This window comes from Abramis brama (assembly GCF_963993115.1).
Source record: "Abramis brama genome assembly, chromosome: 17".
Classification (NCBI taxonomy): Eukaryota; Metazoa; Chordata; class Actinopteri; order Cypriniformes; family Leuciscidae; genus Abramis; species Abramis brama.
In genome coordinates this window covers 12534421-12556075 of record NC_139979.1, presented here as the reverse complement: position 1 = coordinate 12556075, position 21655 = coordinate 12534421, and the positions used below count along the sequence as shown (strand labels likewise).

The window sequence follows — 21655 nt, the reverse complement described above, 5'->3', positions numbered from 1 at the left end:
GACCATTGTCAATGCCTCTCACAATTCATTAAGCAACTTATTGGGCAAAAGATTCAAAATGCATGTTAATTTAATGGGGTTTCTGGTTAGGGGAAATTATATTAGAAAAGCTTTGATGTTCACAAAACTTGGCAGTCAATCATTTTGCACTGAATTTCAGCTTTGAGGAACAATGAGGGATCTATTGTTTCTAACACATGCATGTTAATGTCCTCCATTAGAATGCATGTAATCATTTCAAAAACCATTAAAGCGACCCGGCTCGTGTTCGGTACAGGTGATTTCTGCGCCCTTTGTCTTTTAATCTGCTTCTAAAGTTAATTTGTGATCATGTACATCCTAAACTGTTACAAAGCTAGATCAGTCCAATATAACAGAGATCACTAACGATAACTACATTAGCATTAGCAATGCATGATAATGTTCAATTTATTATAAGCACACACTGCAGTTAGGTCGTCTACTGCTTTAAATGCTCGAGCTCTTTAAAGCAGGATGGGCTATGATTGTTTTTTTCATCGTCACCTCGAACAAAATGGTTCTGGTGATTCTAGCAATATTGTTCCTCTGTGCTATTATCGTTATAGTCTTTATTATTATAGTTATCATCCTGGGTGTGAACGGGCCTTTACCCAAAAAACACTCCACCTGTAAACAAGTCTTATTATACTAAAGGGCATTAGACTTAACTATACCAGGCAAGTGTGCCCATGGCAAAAGCGTTTCGACAAGATACGTGACAACAGGTTAAAACAATGCCCACCCACACTGATTCAATTAACATGCAAACAAACTCTGATGAGGCTGTTAAAACGACGTATGAGATGACAACATGATTACATTTTTCTCACTGAGTCTGAGAGTGGAAGCACGCTGACATTTATACAGGCAAACTGAAGTGATAGATTGAGGTCAGACGGAGAACTGCGTCTTAGTTTGTCGCATTTTCAGCATGTGTTGATCCATCTGGAGTTGTGGAGGCTGTATAATCAGCACAAGTCACACAAGCATGTGCCGAGGTTGTGGGAGCAGGAAATGTGCAATGTGCACCATGCTTTTACATAGTCAAATAACAACTCAGTCGAATAAACATTTTTGGTCCACTAAACATCACGGTTACCTCACACAAACTGAGATGAGTTCTTATGTGGAAGAAACAGCCTTGGAGCCCTATATCTTCATGATATTTTTTGCACTAAATCAATATTAAAATAAAAAGGCATCTAATTAATACTTATAATAATCCTTAAAAATATATTTTAAAGGGATACTTCACCCCAAAATTAAAAAGTGGTCATTAAAGCGTCATTATTTACTCACCCTGATGTCGCTCCAAACGTGTATGACTGGCATCGTTCAGTGGAACATAAAAATATATTTTGAGAAATGTCTCACTGTTTGTGTGTATATTTCCCTTTGTGTTCCACAAAAAAAAAAAAAAAAAGGTCATACAGGTTTGTAACAACATGAGGGTGGGTAAATGATGCCAGTATTTTCATTTCTGGGTGAACTATCCCTTTAAGACTTAGGGTTAGATCACCCAAAAATTTAAATTCTTTTATCATTTACACCCTCATGTCTTCCAAACCTGTAAGACGTTCATTAATCTTCAAAACACAAATGAAGATATTTTTAATAAAATCTGAGCAATTTCTGTCCCTCCATTGACAGCTACGCAACCACCAATCTGACGCTTTAAAAAGTTCATAAAGAGATCATAAAACTAATCCATATGAAATGAGTGGTTTAGTCCAAATTTTCTGAAGAGACACAATTGCTTTATATGATGAACAGATTGAATTTAGGCTTTTATTCACATATTAAAATTCATCAACGGACACATCAGTTGTGATAAACGGAAGCTCGAGCATGGTTGCTTGATGTGCGAGAACCAATGAGGTCCATTCTCGTGTGTCTTGGAGACAATATGAAGTGTATTAAGGAATAAAAACTAAAAGGGATTCTTAAAAAAAATTTGTCTATAGGGCCCTGTGATATCTTGTCAATTACTTACAATACTTTTTTTATTTGGTGTTGATTGGCATGCTGTGTGCTTTACAGCTATATTGTTAAAATACCCTTAAAAATGTAATTCCAGTGGGAAATATGCCCCTTAAAAAACATTTTAGGAGTTAGGGACTATATGGGAAAGTGCTCTTAATTTGGATGGACACCCAAAATAAATAAACTGCTCACTTACCTCAGCTAGATGTCCAGTGTTTCAGCTGAGGCCATGTGCAGAGGCTCTTCCACACAGTTGTTAGGCCTACAGTGTGTAAGCATACAACGCAATGCAACAATGAGTTCAAATCTCTTAGTCAAATTGACCATATTTATGGTTTTTACTCTATACCTGTGAGGCAGGCAGTCCCACATTGATTCCACAAACACAAAGGCACCTCGGCCAACCTGAAGAAATACTGCAGTTGCGAGTTATTTCGTCAATTACAACTTGAAATGCATCACAAACGAGCACAGAGCGGCTTCCAACTTTCAAGGGAGAAAGAAAATGTAATTAAACGCGACTATACTTCGTGCTCACACTTGTCATTTTGTATCTCAGGCTTTTCAGCACCCTCGCTGCACACATAGCGAGAAGCCTGTTCCAATTAACAAAGAAGTTGTCAGGCCTTTGATTCACGCTTGGTTTCTGCGCGTGGTACCCGCCCGCGAAACAACAGGCTGTCGGGAAAACCTGCGCGCACCATTGCCTCACAGGCGAAAACCTGTGCTGATCTCCTCACAGGTTTCACCATGTACAGACACGTCCGGGAATATTAATCTTACATAAACACGATGAAATAACCGAGGTCATTTATCAGAGTGCGAAACTGTCAGTGCCAAATTGTTTTACCTCCTTAAAGACTGGTGTTAAATTTAATCGTGGAAATGTAATTGAATAAGCGAATGATCAAGGATTAGGCATGTCTTGATTATTATTATAATTTTTTTAATTAGCTCTTCTAATTAAGTACCGTTACATAATAATTTCTTTAAATTTGCCAGTGTAATATTCGCATTTAAGAAAGAAATACACAAAGTCTGGCACGTGACGCGACACTAGAAAGGATGCAGAAATGGAAGCTGAAGTCCTATTTTGAAATAATGATGGTTTGCTGTATTTATCTCGTTTGCGAATATCACGATAAAAAAAAATAAAAAAATACACGGACATGACATATTAAGTTATTAATATTAAGTTATATTAAGTTACTAAATTAATATAGATCTCGGAGAATTAAGACGCATGAAAGTAGGTCCAGCGTTGTCATCAACGACAACAATGACATATCCAGTTCAGCGGTCATTCGACAATCAGGTAGGCTAGCTATTCCAGGGAACCGTGTCATTTGTAATTAACAGTAGGCCAAAAATAATAAAAGGATATAAGTGCATAAATGTGCACAGAGAGAAATATGATTTGGTCTTGCATACATTAGACTTAGGCCTAGGACTATATATAAACATGTTGAACTGATTCACTAAATATTGCGTAGGCCTATTTTGCCTCGTTTGTAAAAAAAAAAAAAAAAAAAAAAAACATCTGCAAACTATGGGAAAATTGTCAGCACATGCCCTCTACTGGTGAACAATTAAACTACTTTTGGGATAGGCCTATATTGTATGTCCAGCTTTTGAGATGGGGGTATATGTAGGCTAGAGGCATTTTCTGTTTTACATATAAAGGAATATGGTTTCACTTGTCATCTGTACACTTCCACTACTGCAAAACAAAGTTTTCTACTAATCTTCTTCTACCAATCATACAACTTATAATTGTGCCACAAATAAATGAGGGAAAATTGACTGTGCAATCAAAATTTTAACAAATTAAAAGAAAATACTCATAATATCAGACATTTTAATAACTCATACAATTAATGAACTGTCAAAATAAAATAACAGATGTAAAAACAAAAGCCTTGGTGTGAAAAACATGACACAAACTGGCAGCCGAACTGTTGAGGTGTGAGTAACAAGGCCAGTGCCATATGAAGCAAGTCACAAACAAGGTCAAACAATGTCAGATTAGCAGCAATAGTCAGTCACCACGCTCAGAGACCAGAAGGATGATTCAAAGTTTGAGAAAGGGAAAAATGATGTGATGCGGAAAATACAGGGTGAAGACTTTGTATAATGTGCTTTAACAGAGATAGAAACAAAGAAGGTGTACTTTTACTTTACTTCCTACCCAGGCAGAATCTCTATTGCTGCACTGGAATCACTGACAAAGCCAATAGCACAGTTTGTGACTTATATTAATGTATTGAATAGTATTATTGTAATGCATGGTCTCAATAAGCTATGTTGACACTGAAACACTAATATTGACAAGTATTTTAACACATTAGATGGTATTTTGCCTCTGGCTGGTTTACTAGGCCATAGAAGGTATGAGAGAGAGAGAGAGAGAGAGAGAGAGCATGGGGGTGAGTTTCCAGCCATTGCCGCCAGGCATGCTTTAGGTCAGTCCCGGTCCCTGTCTGTCTCTGGTCTGGTTGGAGAATTGATTCCACTCTGGGAGCTGGGCTGCCAACGGATCCCTGCATCTCTGTCTGGTCAGTGACCTCACTCTTTAGAGCTGCCCGCCACTTCATTGTGATGTCCAGTTTACACACCAGACAATCCTAAATGTCCTTAAAGGATTTCTGTACAACAGCAACCTTTTGTCACGAGCAATATTGATTTTGCTTGTATGTAACAATGATAATATACACTGAAAATGTTATGACAACTTATGTTTTCGCATTGTTTAGAAATCTCACAATTTTCAAGCATTTTTTAAGTACTTAAACATCCAAGTTGATTGTACTTAAAAAATTAAGGCAGAAACTTTTTTTTTACAGTGAATGCACTCACACAAGATGAATGAAAACATGCTCACATGCCTTGATACATTCTGTACGGTGCAAAGCAATCTTTACTAAACAATGCCAAATTAATAAAAACCCATTGATAATACAATAAAACTTTCACAAGATAATAAAATATAAAAAAATTAAAATGTCACATACAGCACAATAAAGATTAAAACCTGAAAACATCCATATTATATAGTAAAAGACCACAATGAGGTATACTTTATGCCCTAAACAGTTATTATAATTATCATAATCATCTTTTTTTTTTTTCTCTCCAGAGATGAGGACTTCTGAGTGAAATTTGAAAGTTGGCTTGTTAAAGATTTTTTTTAAGTTTTGAAGATAGTTTGAAGGTTAATAGGCCTGATTGGATGGATGGATGGATGGATGTGTTGAAAAACCCAGCATTTTTTGTAATGGATGGATGGATACTGGAGTGAATTACTCAACTAAACAGTAGAGGGAGCCAAGACACCACAAAAAAATAATAAATAACAGCACATTTACAATATAGGTCTATAAAAGGTGCAAGACAAGAATACATGCACATATCAAACACCCCATGCCTCCTATATGAAATCCCTCCAGTCCCAACAAATAAAATCTAAGAAAAGAAAACAAATAGAAATGTTTCCGCAACGTGCTTTGCATAAAACCAACAAAGGCTTCATCCGTTTACAGTGCTACTTGTGTTTCAGTGTGAATTCAGCTTAAAAACTGGAGCGGGGGGCCTGGATCTCCCGTTCCACACTTGGCATGCTGGGTGTATCCCGACAGACCAGCCTGTGGCGGAAGTGTCCGCTCAGCAGAATGTAGATGAAGGGGTTTATGCTGCTGGCGGCGTAGCTCAGGCACACGGACATGTAGTAGCAGGTGTGGTATGCTAAAGAGGGCCGAGGTACGCTCAGGTTAACCAGCTGCAAGATGTGGTACGGCCCAACACTGACCAGGAACACCGCTACCAGAACCAGGACCATTTTAGTGAGGCGGACCACGCGCTCCCGAGGCAGGCTGGTGTTATACCTGAGAGAAAGCAGAGAATGCAGTTTTGGGTCGTACAGTATTTAGCCGAACCTTAAATCCAGGTTCATGGTGGTTACATGTTCTAATCTAAAATCCTAAATATGGTAATTACAGTTAAAAGAATAGTCCACTGAAAAATAAAAATCCTGTCATCATTTACTCACACCCATGTCATGCTAAACCTGTGTGACTTTTATTCCCATTGACTTCAATTGTATGAACAAAAATCTATTTGGTTATTAACATTCTTCAAATTCACTTCTTTGTGTTCAGCAGAAAAAAAGAAATGCATACAGATTTGGAATGACATGAGGGTGATTATATGCTGACAGAATTTTCAATTTTAGGTGGACTATCCCTTTAATATGTAAATTAACAATGCACAGCAAAATTTTTTTTACAGTTTCTGCTTTTAAATCCACCAAAAACTGTCCGCATTTACGTCCACTCTTAAGTGCATTATTGTTAAAAAAAAAGAAGAAAAAAAAGAAAACATTGTATTGAACCTAGGATATTTTTAATAGAAAATTCTTACAGTATAAATAATGGTTTAGCCATAAAATCAGTATGTACTGTCAATCTAAAATGAAAACATTTCCATGAGCAGGATCATTCTCAAAGGGGACAACCTGCTACATCTGACAACAACACACAAGAAAAACGAATTCATATTCACTTTGCGGAAGATATTCTCTTTATGGATGGCGAATTAAATATTAACTAATGGAACCAGTGTAAGAACAAAAGCAATTACATTTGTAGCTTTGACAGTCTGATATCACACACTGGCTGTAATGACTTTAAATTCACCTGTGAGCCTTTTTGTTCTTGCGATACATTCTCCAGGAGTAGCAGAGGATCAGTATGTAGCAGATGAGAATCAGAGGTAATGGCAGGAAGAAGGAAGTCACAGTCTGGTAGAGTGTGTACCTGTAGATATATGAGGACACGTGATGTCAGTCATGTGAGAAAAGCTTTAAAGCCTTTATATCCCCTCTCTTAGTTTAATTCACTTAGTCTAATTAAACAAGAAGGATGGATTCCTCTGAGCATCAGTCTTCTATAAAGGCAATTTTCTGGTGAAGTGGAAAAAGTACTGACTGAAAAGACTGAAAAGGTTTTATGTTGCTTTTGAGTGTCTATGAACCTATGTGCCACTATGTTGAATGAGAGCGCTCACAGCAGATAACAAAATAACTTTAAAAAAAAACAAAAAAAACATGCTATTCTGGGGGGAAAAAATGGCTTTGTTGCAAAGTTCTGTGGGACACACTCGAAAACACATATTTATTGCTGCATTTGTCCCTTAGCACTTTTCAATAGAAGATTTTATGACAATAGAGTGACAGAAGAACAAAATTCTAATTCTAAAACTATGACAATAAAAATAAGACCTGTGCAGAAGGCTATACAAAAGTACACAAGCAGAAGCATTTACCAGAGCAACTCTTTATGAGAGACCAGGTTAAGGGAACAGCTCTCCAGCCCGTCTCTGAAGCGGATCACTTTGGCATGAACCCAGGCTGGCAGAACCATGATGAAGGAGGCCGCCCACACAAACAGGTTAATTCGGATCGTCCTGGATCTGGTCCTGAGACTCAACAGGCGAAAAGGATGAACAAGGGCCAGGTATCTGGAGCACATAAATGAATAAACAATAAAGATTTTACCCCTCTTATGAGTATTTTCACACTGAAAATGTGTCATTTTATCATTTAATTAGTTGGCTGACATTTATGAGAGACAAAATTTAAAAATGTTTCCCATTCACCATTTCCCATTACACCATTGCTGATAGAAAAAGCAGCTGGGAATGAGCTTGGTGTTAAATCATCTTGTGCCAAGATGTGCTTTGGCATTAATTTAATATTATCTTCTCAAACCCCAAAATAAACCTCTTTAAAACAAAGGAGGAAACAGAGTCTACTGCAAATGCTGCATTGCGAGAAATTAGGGTGTTCATGGACCGTCAACCGCAGCTACGTGTCGAAATAACACATTCCTGGTCTAGTAAGTTCTTCCTCAAAATGATCCATTATAATTCTGAGAGGGTTTGAATAAATTAATGAATAAATGAATAAAATAATAAATGAGGGTTTGAATATTTTTTTTTTAAATGTTCATATAACAAGAGAACATCCTTACTGAGCCAAAGAAGCACAAAATAGGCAAGACCCTTATTATACTGTATGTATATCAGCATAGAATTGGTTTGTCTTTCAATACTGTAGTGTTTATAGACAGTCAAGAACTTAAAGTCCTATTTTTATTCATTTTGAAACAGTTTGAGGCTGCTCTAAGGTTGTTGTTTTTTGGGGGGGGGGTTTTGCGACTGATTGCAATTGCTAATGCATCTCAGGTTATAATTTCCTGTTGTCATTTGTTCATTTCATCACTGTTCTCAAATGTGCTACACAAATGAATAATGAGTTTCCTTGCCTGGCCTGCTCTATAATTGTGGTAAGAGTGGCCTCTAGTGGTGATGTTACAGTATAGCAGCTCTAAATGAAACACTAATGCACTTATGTGCTACATAAAAACATTACTGTACTACCAGCCACAGTTCAAAAACTGTATGCTATTCCCATTGGAGAAGCTTAATCAAAACCTGATGAACCTTTATCAAATGTAGCACTAACAAAACAGTGACTATTCAGTCATTAACTTCATTGAGAATCCAACATAGGCCTAGAGAAAACAAAATATGAAATCAAACTTTTGTCTCAAAATCTCGTTACTCAAAAATAGATAAAGCCCTTATAACAACTTCTCCATGTGACAGTCTGCCTCAGATTTGTCTATCTCCTTTTCCTCTTCTTCTAAGAACTCAACCTGAGCTGTTGCTTTCAGAAGAGATTAAATAAGAGATTAAGCATCAGGCTGCGAGTTTCAAGGCACTTCAACATGCACACACACACACACACACACACACATCAGAGAAAATGAAGAGAAGGAAAATGGAAGTGAAGGTGTAGTTCGAGAGAGAGAGAACCTTTAATAATTTAGCATCGCCCCAGCCTATGGATTTAGACCTCTTTTTGTATGTGATGGCCATACAAAAAAATAGGGTTGTCCGTGGTTTAAAAATGTGTTGTTGTGGGTGATAGGGATGGCCTGGATGAGTGTGAGATGCCTGAATTTGTGTCCCAGTCCAGCCCAGGGTCTATGAATGCACTACAGTGCATCAATGCAATTGAGACAATAAAAGCATTTTGATTAGGACATAAAAAAAAAGTATTGCTGTAATTTTTTTTATTATTGATGAATAAAAACACATTATGTTTATTTTAATAAAGCTATCTGGAAATAATGATTTCCTTTCAAACTTTGTTATTTCACTGATCACGTACCTGTCAAGACTCATAGCGGTCATGACTGCAGCGCACGCCACCTGGTTGCAGTTATCAAGAGAGGTGATGATCGTGCAGAGGGTGCTGCCGAACACCCAGTGCCCCCCACGAGCCCACTGGTGAATGAGGAACGGCATGACGGTCACGTGGACCAGGTCGGCCACAGCCAAGTTTCCCATATATACATCTGGGACTGTCTTTTTGGCTGACCTACAAAAATATACAAGAAAGAACTTGTTGTGATCTGTGGTCCCTTGGTGAGAAACTGCTAAAGAAACAACCAGGAAATGTGAGGGAAACATGACAAGTTGCAAGCAGCAATAAACAGGGTACAAGTGAGTGACAGGAGTATGAGGATGGGTCATGGCTATTTTCTGAGGGTATCCATCTACCAAAACAGTGAAAATTCTCTGAGGAATTCCTCTAGCAAATCAGAATCTAGTATTCAGACAGACCATGGTATAAATAAATTAAGATAAACGTTTTTTTGCGTGAATTAAATCATTGAGACAATTTCATTGATCTAATGTAAAAGAACTGTGGCAAATAAAATTTTATATTTCTTTAATCAGAGATTGTGCAAATGAAACAGATTATTATTTTTTTAAATAAAATGAAATGATCTATTCTTGTCATATAAAATTAATTGAGCAAGATGTTAAATGTAAGATATAGTGGCAAATTCCAATTAATCAAGCTATCAAATCAAATTACATCCTTTCAATAATGATTTAAAAAAAAAACAACTCTAAATTCTTAAGCCTTCATAAACATGCTTTAGTATTCGTTATGATCACATTACTTTTTATTCCATAAGGAATTTAGCATATTTCTTTACTAACTACCTTTACACAGGCATTCATCTATGTAGAAAGAGAAAACCATATACAGTATAGGCTATACACCATTCAAGGTTATTGTGAAATTATGCCTGGGGAATTTCAGGGAAGTGTTTATATATTCCATAAGCAATAACTTATTTAACATGCCATGAAGTAATGGATTTAAAATATATAAACAAATGCAAAATAAAAATTAAAAACAGAAGCAAAATAGTGACTCTTTCCTTTAAACCCACCTTAAAATAGTGACCAAAACAAGAACATTTCCAACAAGCCCGGTGGAGCACAGAAATCCAATAAATGCAGGAAGGATTTTGGTTTCCGTGACGTGAACAATATTATAATAGTCATCGGCTGGATATCCTGCTGCTGTCTCATTAGCGCGCGTGCCGTTGTCTAATTTGAGCGTAAAGTTCCAAACAACTGGTTCCAACTCCACCATGGCGTTCATCATTCGCGTTTCATTCCGATAGACGAGAATGTGCTGAAATACGGTAACATCAACCGTACAGTAGTTGTACGTCCATGGAAGGTCCTCGTGGGCTTCAGCATCCTCATCATACTAGACAATGCGCACATGGTGTCTCCACTTGCACCAGCGCGCGCGCAGCCACCTTGTGAACATCAGGGAAACATTTAAAGACATTCGAAATATATTATATAATAATTTATATTTTACATTTGTCTGACACGTTTTATTCAAATTTGCTCATATTGCATTTTATCATTTCATACATTCCCTGACAATCGAACCCATGACCTTGGTAATTCTGCAATTCTGTTTGAACTACAAAAGAAAAAGAAAAAAAGAAAGAAAAAAAAATAGCCTACCATCTATGAAAAATGTGCTCATACCACAGTTAAATCACTCTTTTGGATGAGAAAAAAAACTATTTAATCATATTCCTTTGCATGATTCTACTATCATCATAAGCAAACTCCCTAGTCCCTATTTAAATTAATGAGGAATAATGAAAAGCAAATGGTGCTATCATGCAGTGTTCACATATTGTTACCTTGGTTACACTTGTATGGAGCAACATCAGTGCACCATAAAGTATACATACAGTAAAGCTCATAAAAAGACAACAACTCTCCTCTAACAAGAAAAGCATCTTTTACCATTTCAAAATTTGCTTTGAAAAATAAGTATTCTAGATTATATCAATGTAATAAAGAAATAACTGTGCCAGATCATATGAAATGACAGGCAGTGTCAGACTTACTTTGAGAATATTAAAAAATGAATCAAAGCCTTTTATATTAGAATCCTTAGAGGGCTGTAGACTTCTCCAATGTAAGTTCCTCATCTTTATTTAAATTTCCTTTAACATTTATCTGCTTCTCATTAAACATGATCAACATGCAAATCATATGAGAATGATATAATGTACAAAGAATTCAGCCTTGAATTATAATTAAATTATGAAGCATCAGAAATCCACAATTTTTGATGGTTCTCCCAAAGGAACAGCATGTTCCAGCAGCACAGTAATTGAGATATAGTCCCAGTGAAGGTAAACGCAGTGAAATGATCTGATTCTCACTCAGTGGTCTCCACTGCACAGATGCTATCAAATGAACAAATGATACGTTTTACCAATTAAAGTGTATATCTGTATTATCTGGCCAATCTGCAGTGGTGTATGACAAGGGGAGTGTTTACATTGATGACAGGAAATGGATGAAAATTACACAATGTGCTCTGTTTGCTGCAGTCATGTAATGGTTAGATCAGCCATCATAGACTTCTGTTTGACCTTCCAAATAGGGCTAGAGATGGGCAAAGAGTGAAAGCTTCACTGTGCAGTAGATTGATTAGGTTAAAAACAAAATGTATTATACTGTTGTTGCCAGATTTTATTGCTAATTTGACAAATGTTATCAAAGCGTAATCTTGACAAACATTGCATACAGAACTTGATATGAAATGTTTTTGTACTATTACCTGTTACAGAGTGAAATTACCTGCTTTAAAGGTACTTTTTTCAGTAACTTTGTTTTCACAAAAAAAAAACCCACCAAAATCAACACAACACAGAAAAAAGCGAACACTGCCCCCACAGCTTTGCATATGTAACAAAACATACAGCCTGTACCTCACATCAGCTTGCACGATTACATCAATGCGTCCGATACAAATGTAATCGACCTTGTTCCAAAATCTGTGATCCATTACTAGGAAGGCTACAAATTAAGGGTGACTTTAGAAACTTAAAGCTACACTATGTAACTTTTGGCTCCCTAGTACTTAAAAAAACAAAACTGTATGCATTTTGTGGAAGAACATTGTTTTGGTTGTGCTTGGGCTCTGCGTGACTGTGCATGGTTATATCTACTGCTCATAAAACATTCACTAGGCTTAAGAGATTTAACCAGTTTAGATGGAAAGGATCTCAAGCTGACCAGTTGAAGACGTTACTGTAGCTATACTCATTAATAGACATGGTACTTCCTTGAAAATAAATTCCAGCACAGCACTACAACAACACATAATGAAATGACCCTTATACTGTAGATAATGCTTCACTATGAACTCTGTTAGAGAGCACCATATGACAAATGATCTATTGAGTTTCAAATCTGCTTACATTTCAAATCTCTCAGTTCTCACCATCTCCGGAAAGCCAAGCAAATGTTGATTCTTGTTTTATTAAGAGCTCTATTATGTTCTCATTTTGCCAGAAGACTCTCCTTTCCTCTCCGTTTTTTTTTTTTTTTTTTTTTTTTTTTAAACGGGGTTATTGTCAGAGGTTCAAGGTTTAACATGCTCTATGTCAACCTTTCTCGCTCGTTGTGACAACTAACCTATACCACTCCCACAGCATAGGCTACATGTGTAAAAGTAGCTGGAGCTAATTTTAGCTGTGTTCAAAATCACCCCCTATACCCTCAGTCACTATTCCCTACATTAGCCGACTACTAGCCTACAGTTCACTTTTAATGAAATCGAGTGAGTGAATTCGGACACGGAGTTCCTGTTGGGCTGGCACTTTTGCATAGTTTGTTCTTGCTGTTTAATAATCATTTGAAACTTACCAAACTGGCAGCTCCAGTAGTAATGAAAAGATTTATCTTGAACCCTGACATGGATACTAGAATGTATAAACCATAATTAAACAAATTATCAATTTAAAAGGAGTTTATACCTGTATGAAATTACGCTGTAACCACATTGGCAGCGGTTTGGATGGATGGATGATTCAGTTGTCGGCGCCATCTTCTGGTCAGACGCAGGAATTCATTCAACACAAGCCTCACAGTGCATTATGGGTATTCTCTAGCCGCTGAGCGTACATCCGTCCTACACTCATTATAGCGATGCATTACGGGATTGAATGAGTGCACTTGATAATGTCCACTATGGTTTCGAATACTACTACAAATCGCTTGCCACTCAAATAGTGTCTTATTTAAGGGTAAAGGGGGCAATTTCAGATATGACGAGACATGCACAGGCAAGTGACGTGTACGCAATTTCCTGCGAAAACCATCTCACTAGGTATAAAATACAAACACGTATAATAGACTTGCCATAGTGACAGTTACAAAAAAAAGTTACATAGTAACTTTAAATTCAGCCTCTTTTTTAAAAAAAAATTCAGACTTTGGTTTTCTTCAGGTTTAAATGTAAACATTAAAAAATAAAATAAAAATCATCATCAGCAGTAAAACATTATAAGAAAAAAATGGCATAATAAAGCCTCAATAAAGCACTCAGCTGGCAGTCATGACGACTCATGAAGTCCTGTTTTTAAGGCAAACACTTCAACAGCTTCTAACTGCTACAGGATTTGTTCATTTCCAATGGAAATATCTAGTTGATTATGGTGTTAAAATAATGTGTACGAGAAAAAAAATCTCTATATACAGTGAGGAAAATAAGTATTTGAACACCCTGCTATTTTGCAAGTTCTCCCACTTAGAAATCATGGAGGGGTCTGAAATTGTCATCGTAGGTGCATGTCCACTGTGAGAGACATAATCTAAATAAAAAAAATCCAGAAATCACAATGTATGATTTTTTACCTATTTATTTGTATGATACAGCTGCAAATAAGTATTTGAACACCTGAGAAAATCAATGTTAATATTTGGTACAGTAGCCTTTGTTTGCAATTACAGCGGTCAAACGTTTCCTGTAGTTTTTCACCAGGTTTGCACACACTGCAGGAGGGATTTTGGCCCACTCCTCCACACAGATCTTCTCTAGATCAGTCAGGTTTCTGGGCTGCCGCTGAGAAACACAGAGTTTGAGCTCCCTCCAAAGATTCTCTATTGGGTTTAGGTCTGGAGACTGGCTAGGCCACGCCAGAACCTTGATATGCTTCTTACAGAGCCACTCCTTGGTTATCCTGGCTGTGTGCTTCGGGTCATTGTCATGTTGGAAGACCCAGCCTCGACCCATCTTCGATGCTCTAACTGAGGGAAGGAGGTTGTTCCCCAAAATCTCGCAATACATGACCCCGGTCATCCTCTCCTTAATACAGTGCAGTCGCCCTGTCCCATGTGCAGAAAAACACCCCCAAAGCATGATGCTACCACCCCCATGCTTCACAGTAGGGATGGTGTTCTTGGGATGGTACTCATCATTCTTCTTCCTCCAAACACGTTTAGTGGAATTATGACCAAAAAGTTCTATTTTGGTCTCATCTGACCACATGACTTTCTCCCATGACTCCTCTGGATCATCCAAATGGTCATTGGCAAACTTAAGACGGGCCTTGACATGTGCTGGTTTAAGCAGGGGAACCTTCCGTGCCATGCATGATTTCAAACCATGATGTCTTAGTGTATTACCAACAGTAACCTTGGAAACGGTGGTCCCAGCTCTTTTCAGGTCATTGACCAGCTCCTCCCGTGTAGTTCTGGGCTGATTTCTCACCTTTCTTAGGATCATTGAGACCCCACGAGGTGAGATCTTGCATGGAGCCCCAGTCCGAGGGAGACTGACAGTCATGTTTAGCTTCTTCCATTTTCTAATGATTGCTCCAACAGTGGACCTTTTTTCACCAAGCTGCCTGGCAATTTCCCCGTAGCCCTTTCCAGCCTTGTGGAGGTGTACAATTTTGTCTCTAGTGTCTTTGGACAGCTCTTTGGTCTTGGCCATGTTAGTAGTTGGATTCTTACTGATTGTATGGGGTGGACAGCTGTCTTTATGCAGCTAACGACCTCAAACAGGTGCATCTAATTTAGGATAATAAATGGAGTGGAGGTGGACATTTTAAAGGCAGACTAACAGGTCTTTGAGGGTCAGAATTCTAGCTGATAGACAGGTGTTCAAATACTTATTTGCAGCTTTATCATACAAATAAATAGTTAAAAAATCATATATTGTGATTTCTGGATTTTTTTTTTTAGATTATGTCTCTCACAGTGGACATGCACCTACGAAGACAATTTCAGACCCCTCCATGATTTCCAAGTGGGAGAACTTGCAAAATAGCAGGGTGTTCAAATACTTATTTTCCTCACTGTAAATCTGGTGCCAGATATCACTTTTAGCACCTTTTTGAAAGGTGCTTGATAATGAATGGCTTTATAAAGCACAGTTCTTTTTATAGCCCAACATGAACTGTTCATATGTATGATCATGCAGTGCTGTATGTTCCTTAATGCATCCTGAAGTACATACTTATGGACAATGGTGATTTGTAAAGAATTCCATACAGTGTAATAATTAACATACTCTCTCACAAAATTACAATAAATGATATTTTTTATTAAGGCTATTTTTGGTTTACAGTACTGTTTGCAGATTATAATCATAATCCTGTCAATAAATCACATTTAAAACAGAAATGTCATATTATACATCTCATTCTGGTCTGTGTATTTTGGGTGGTCACAGTTTGCACGTTTGGACGTTCATGGCATTCTCAGGCCAGCCGTACGAGTCCACCGCGAACTCGTCATAGTCTGTGCTGTAGATGAGCGAACGAACAAAAGCCTCTTTATCGTGCGGCTCCGGGTGCAGTGTTGCCATTTTGTGTTTATAGGCGTACTCCACAATCTGTCACGATGCACATAAAAATGATTAGTAAATAGCGGCATGCATGAATCACGGCTGTGGCTTGAGATGTTACAGAGTCGAGCCCACCTTAACAGCCAGCTTGAAGGAAACATCCTGGATGCTTTTGAGAGGAGGATACAGACGCCCCTCTGCAAGATCCTTCTCAGTCACCAGTTCAGCTATAGTCTATAAACACAGCACAAACTGGTGATTATTATGGGCTTAACATGTGGACAATATATACACCGTTTGTGTACACGGACAAAGAGTATGAACCTGATTATTCTTCTGTTGTTTGTTTTTCTGATAGACCTACATCAAATATTCATCCCAGCTTTCCCACTGCTTACATATGTGGATTGTGTAGGCAGTAATAAGTGTTTTTTTTCTTGCCTGAGATCAGCCAGACCCATACCCCCAAAACAAACAAACAAACAAACAAACAAACAAACAAGAGACTAAAATAATAACTAAACCATTTATTTTGGCTAGATATTTTTTCGGCCTCTGGCCTGTGTTGTTAACTAAAAATAAGACTAACATTTAAAACAAAAAAATCTCAGTAATTTAAATAAAGCTGAAATGAAATATAAATATTACATAAGAAAATTACTAAATAAATAAAAAAATGTAAAAAGCGAATTCAAAATATGAATAAATTATATTATATGAATAGTAGTATATAAACAATGCTGGCTGAAATGAAATATAAATATTACATAAGAAAATTACTAAATAAATAAAAAAATGTAAAAAGCGAATTCAAAATATGAATAAATTCTATTATATGAATAGTAGTATATAAACAATGCTGTGTGATGCAGAATAACAGGTCTCTTGGATAAATAATAGCCAGAAGGTCTAGGACTTGCAGCTTTAATTAAACTAAAACCAAAGCACAGTCGTGGTGCTATGTTGTGCTGCCCTCAAGATAATTGCTGTCTTTGTAAATACTTCTAGAGCCCAAACAAACCTTTTATCTCTATCTCTATTTAGAGTTACTGCAACCTTGACCACTAATAACAAGCACAGAATAATTAATCACAATTAGCTTTTGTAATTTTCCAATTTAGAACTACACAAGAAAGACAACAAGATTCTTCAGCTACCATTGGGCATCTTCGCCCATTGTTCTGGTTGATCGTTATCTTAGTTGCTTTATTTACATCAATTTCTCCCTCTATTGCTCTCAGATGGTTTGTTTTGTTCACCACTTTGTCATTTCCGGTCACATTGGGTTGCTGCAGTTAGTGATTATAGACCTTCCTGACTCGATAGCACAGAACCATAACTTACTGAAATAAACAAAAGCCTAGTACGACCAGCGGGGATAGAGATATTAAGCATTCCCCCCTGCTGCCGGATGCTGTTTGAAGCTCAGATATCCAGACAGCAGCTTCACTGTGGTCCACAGACTGCAGGAGAAGTGATCCCGCTCACGCTCTGAGAACATTATTCTACTTTGAGCTGCTCTAAAGAGATAAATCTCCCTCATTGGCACATGCTGATTTAACGTGTGGGTGCGTAAGGCCTTGGCTAACCTTTTTATGCTTCAATGGTCTGTTTCCAGCATAACAGGGCAGTGGTTCATTGACATTCAAAAAAGCTCTCGTTTACACAGTCTGATGCAACCATTCACAGTACCTGGCTAAAACTCTGTCTGGCTGATGTCAGGTGAAGCAGAGAGGACAGCTTGACAGATAAGTTCAGTAACATACAAGATGACATTGCTTGCAGCAATAAAATGGGAGATGTTCGCATACTGAAATGGGATTTTATGGTTTATTACGAGCATATAAATACAGAGGGACAGAAAAAGTAGGGCTGGGAAAAAAAGTTATTTTCCGATTATGAATGCAAGGATGGATATACATATGCACACAATATTGATTGTGTTATATTGGTTGTGATATTTTATTTTCTTGAAACCTAAGCATTAATATTCATGATATATTTTTCACCCTTAAAAATGTCTTTTGGATGCAATTAAAACGTTTTTTTATTTAATTTTTTTAACGTCACGCCAGCTTCTATGGCTATATTAAGTGGGAGGTTTTAATTCACAACACAATTCAGCAGTTTTGGCCATTCATTTACACGACAAAGCTATTTTGGGGGCCTGAAAACGCAAACTTATAAACGGGATTCAAAGTGCAAGTTTTTGAATAGGATACCGTTATCGTCTCAGTTTAAATTACAAAAACGCAAATTTGTGAAAACGCTCATGCTTTTGCATATTACGTAGTTACGTAGTATTGCGTAGTGTTTTTTTTACAAATTAACATCGCCAACTATTGGCCTGGCATGCATAATGCAGCGTTTTTAGTCGTTTTCACGGATCGGTGTGAACGGGGATTGTTTTGACAATGGTGTCGTCTGTTCGCGAAAAACGCAAAGGAAAAACTTTTCCGTTTTTAGAAGTACACTGTTGTCAGGTGAACGTACCCTTATGTGCATCCAAAATTTCAGGGCATGCAAGCCTTTTCCTCTCACTAGACATAAGGAAATATGTCTTATATTGTAACAAAATAAAAATCTTATATTGTACATAGATAAATTTGTTCCAAACGTGTTTGTTGAAAAAAATCGTCATCTGGCTGGTGCCATTTTGTGTAACTTTAGTGAGCTGTGACAGATAAGTAAGTTTTTACCCACCAAAACTGTTATGATAAATATCAGCTGTCAGCTACTGTTATGTGCCGTTTTTACCCATATTTAGTGAAAGTTCGCTACTATTTAATTGTTTTAAACAAACAAAATCATAGTTTGAGCCCTGTTGTTGTTTTTAAATGAATATTTTTGCAATGTACAGTTAGAGGTTCATTGTATAATTTTAAATAGTTTCGAGATTTTAGTTAATCTGTATTGAATCGAATCAGAAACTGTGTATTAATAGCCAGCCCTAAGAAAGAGAGAGTTAAAGATGGAGACAACAGATTACTATTAAAAAAATTTGATTAGAGAGAAAGTTTCCAGAAACAGATAACTTTGTATAAACAGATTTAGGTAGACAGAAAAGAGCAAGCGAGATTCGATCACCTCAGCCGTAACGAGGAAAATCTCCTCAGAGATGTGTCTCATCGCACAAGCGGTGACCCCCAGCCCCACTCCAGGGAACACATAAGCGTTGTTGCCCTGACCGGGGTAAAACTTCCGGCCATCGGGAAGGGTTACCGGATCAAAGGGGCTCCCGCTTGCAAAGATCCCCCTTCCCTGCAATATTAAACAAACAAAAAAAAGAAGCAAAAATTAAACCAAATTTTTCATTTTCTGACATACATGTACACATGCGACTCCTTCAAAAGCACCTCAGTGAGTGTGTAGCACTGCTCAGCGGTGCACTCCGCCTTGCTGGTGGGATTGCTTAGAGCGAAGATAATAGGTCTCTTATTGAAGGAAGCCATTGCCTTGATTATCTCCTCTGTGAAAGCACCAGTGATAGCTGCCACCCCTGTGGAGATGATGAGAAGTATTTGAGTCCAATAGTTCTCATAGGGACTGCTGGGGCAACAGCAGTGTAAATATATTTATTTACAGTACATGTATACCAATTAAAGCAGTGGGTTTCAGCTCCTTCACAACATCCTCAAGCTTCTTCATTTGTACATGCTCGTGCGCAAACCTCATTTTCTCGTGGGTGAGGTGATCCCTACCCTTAATGGGGGACAGAGAGATAACAATTGTCAGAGAAAAAGAAAATTAAAGCGCATCAGGAAAATACGATAGCACAACTCACCGCACTTCATAATGAACACAGATTCTCTACACAGAGAACAAAGTGTGCATGATCTGCCAGATGGGCAATAAAAACATTGCTCAGTGTCTAAAATATACACACTTAAAAATGTCACACTTTAAAATAGTATAAATGTCATTGTCATTAAAAGTATAAATGTCATTGCATTAGATAAAGTATAAAAAAATACATTTTTATCTGTATATCTGCCATTAATTTTAATGAATGAAAGTTGGTTTGATTTTTAATGATTAGGCAATATATATATACACTGTTTATGGCTGTCAAATGTTAGTGGAACTCATCCATATTTAATGTGATGAACTACACCTACACCTTAGTGAAAGGAACTGCCTTCACACAGCTACTAATACAAAATAATCACAGAAATGGCTCAGAAAAGTGACAAGTTAGCACTGACAAAAGGTCCAGCATCAAACGGTCTAGCACATGGCATTTGGTTTGATATATTACTATTTCATCAATATACTATTGATGAAATTCACATTTTTTAGATTTGCCTTATTTGTCATACACACTAGTATTAATTTAAAACAATAAAAAGAGACAATACCATGTTCTTTGGATAAGAAACTATTATGTCAGATAAATAATAACCTAACATAAAACTAACTGCAAGGCTAGAATAAAATAAAATAAAAAAATTCTTCATATATTTATATGAATGTATTTATATAATCTGTTAATGGAAAGTATTTTCCTTTATTTCATGCTTAACGGCATCTAATCCAAATGGTGACAGCCTTCCCTTTTAAGATCTGAGCCATTAAGTGATACAGCCCCAGGCTTCAGAGAAGCGGAAAGAAGCAAGGCATGAGAAAACTGCAGAGATCACAAAGCTCCTCCATCACCATCCTGCCCTTGAGAAAGATTCTGACTCCAAGGAGTTCCAGGGAGGTGGAGAGCAACTGGTGTACCACAGATCACTTGGATGAAAGTATCATTATCACAACCTCCCTGACTTCTTTGTCTTTATTAAACTAACATGGCCAAACGATCTGTTAAGCTTGAAATAACAAAATAATCTATTGAATTCTACCATCTTTTCTGATGAAGACAGAAGCTCTTTGAACTCTGATGAACTTCTGAACGTTCATCAGTGAACGTCAACACTGATGAAAATATATCTTGTCATTAATGATGACCTCACCTTAACGATAAGTCCTTTAGAGTCCACCATCCAGATTTTCTTTATACACTGCTCACGAGGAAGCCCCTCCTTCTCCATCGCCATAATGATCAGCTCAGCTATGCCCATTGCAGCCTGAAAACATAAAAATGCTGTTAAATCAATAGATGTACATTTCACATACAGATCTAAAAAGGCCAACTCAAATTCACAATAATTCAATAAAAATCTCACAGCTTGACTCCATAATCAATCCATTCCATACATCTTAAAATAATCATTTCATACATTTTTAAAATAGTTTTATTGACAGACAAGATGAACCACCATATGAATTAAAATGGGTTAGCCACCATCAAAACACTGTCTGGAACAATTGGCATTGAAAACGGTTATATGCGGATCTGTGCAGCCAACACACACACACACCTCCCCTGCACCCTGAAACACGATGGTATGGTTGCACATTTTGCTCATGGTAATGCGAAGGGCAGCCAGCAGTCCCGCCACAGCCACAGAGGCAGTACCTATGGGACAGGAAACATAAATATATTTCACTGAGTTTATCTAATCTCTGTGGTAAGAAGAAAAACTGGACATAAAAGTAGGAGCTGAGGCTTGAGACTCAACTCTGGAAACTCAATTCTAGACACCAAGGTGGAGTTTGTATGGAGGTGAA

At 37.3% G+C, this 21655-nt stretch overlaps 2 protein-coding genes across 2 annotated transcripts in view; both read right to left on the bottom strand.

Moving 5' to 3' along the window:
• Window positions 1–3815: 3815 nt before the first annotated feature.
• Window positions 3816–11013, bottom strand: mchr2 (melanin concentrating hormone receptor 2). The gene is made up of 5 exons (XM_084089394.1): window positions 10314–11013; window positions 9236–9445; window positions 7324–7518; window positions 6696–6815; window positions 3816–5885 (listed from the first exon to the last, which is right to left on the bottom strand). Exons 1-5 carry the CDS (start codon window positions 10529–10531, stop codon window positions 5573–5575), a joined length of 1056 nt encoding a protein of 351 aa, XP_083945520.1. The 5' UTR covers window positions 10532–11013; the 3' UTR covers window positions 3816–5572.
• Window positions 11014–15778: 4765 nt separating this feature from the next.
• me1 (malic enzyme 1, NADP(+)-dependent, cytosolic) overlaps window positions 15779–21655 on the bottom strand; it is an 84922-nt gene continuing 79045 nt past the window's right edge. The window contains exons 8-14 of the mRNA XM_084088864.1: window positions 21406–21503; window positions 20998–21111; window positions 19639–19744; window positions 19399–19541; window positions 19130–19303; window positions 16178–16276; window positions 15779–16090 (exon numbers count right to left, since the gene is read on the bottom strand). Of these exons, the coding sequence (XP_083944990.1) occupies window positions 15923–16090; window positions 16178–16276; window positions 19130–19303; window positions 19399–19541; window positions 19639–19744; window positions 20998–21111; window positions 21406–21503 (902 nt within the window). The 3' untranslated portion in view covers window positions 15779–15922. The remainder of the gene's footprint in view (window positions 16091–16177; window positions 16277–19129; window positions 19304–19398; window positions 19542–19638; window positions 19745–20997; window positions 21112–21405; window positions 21504–21655) is intronic.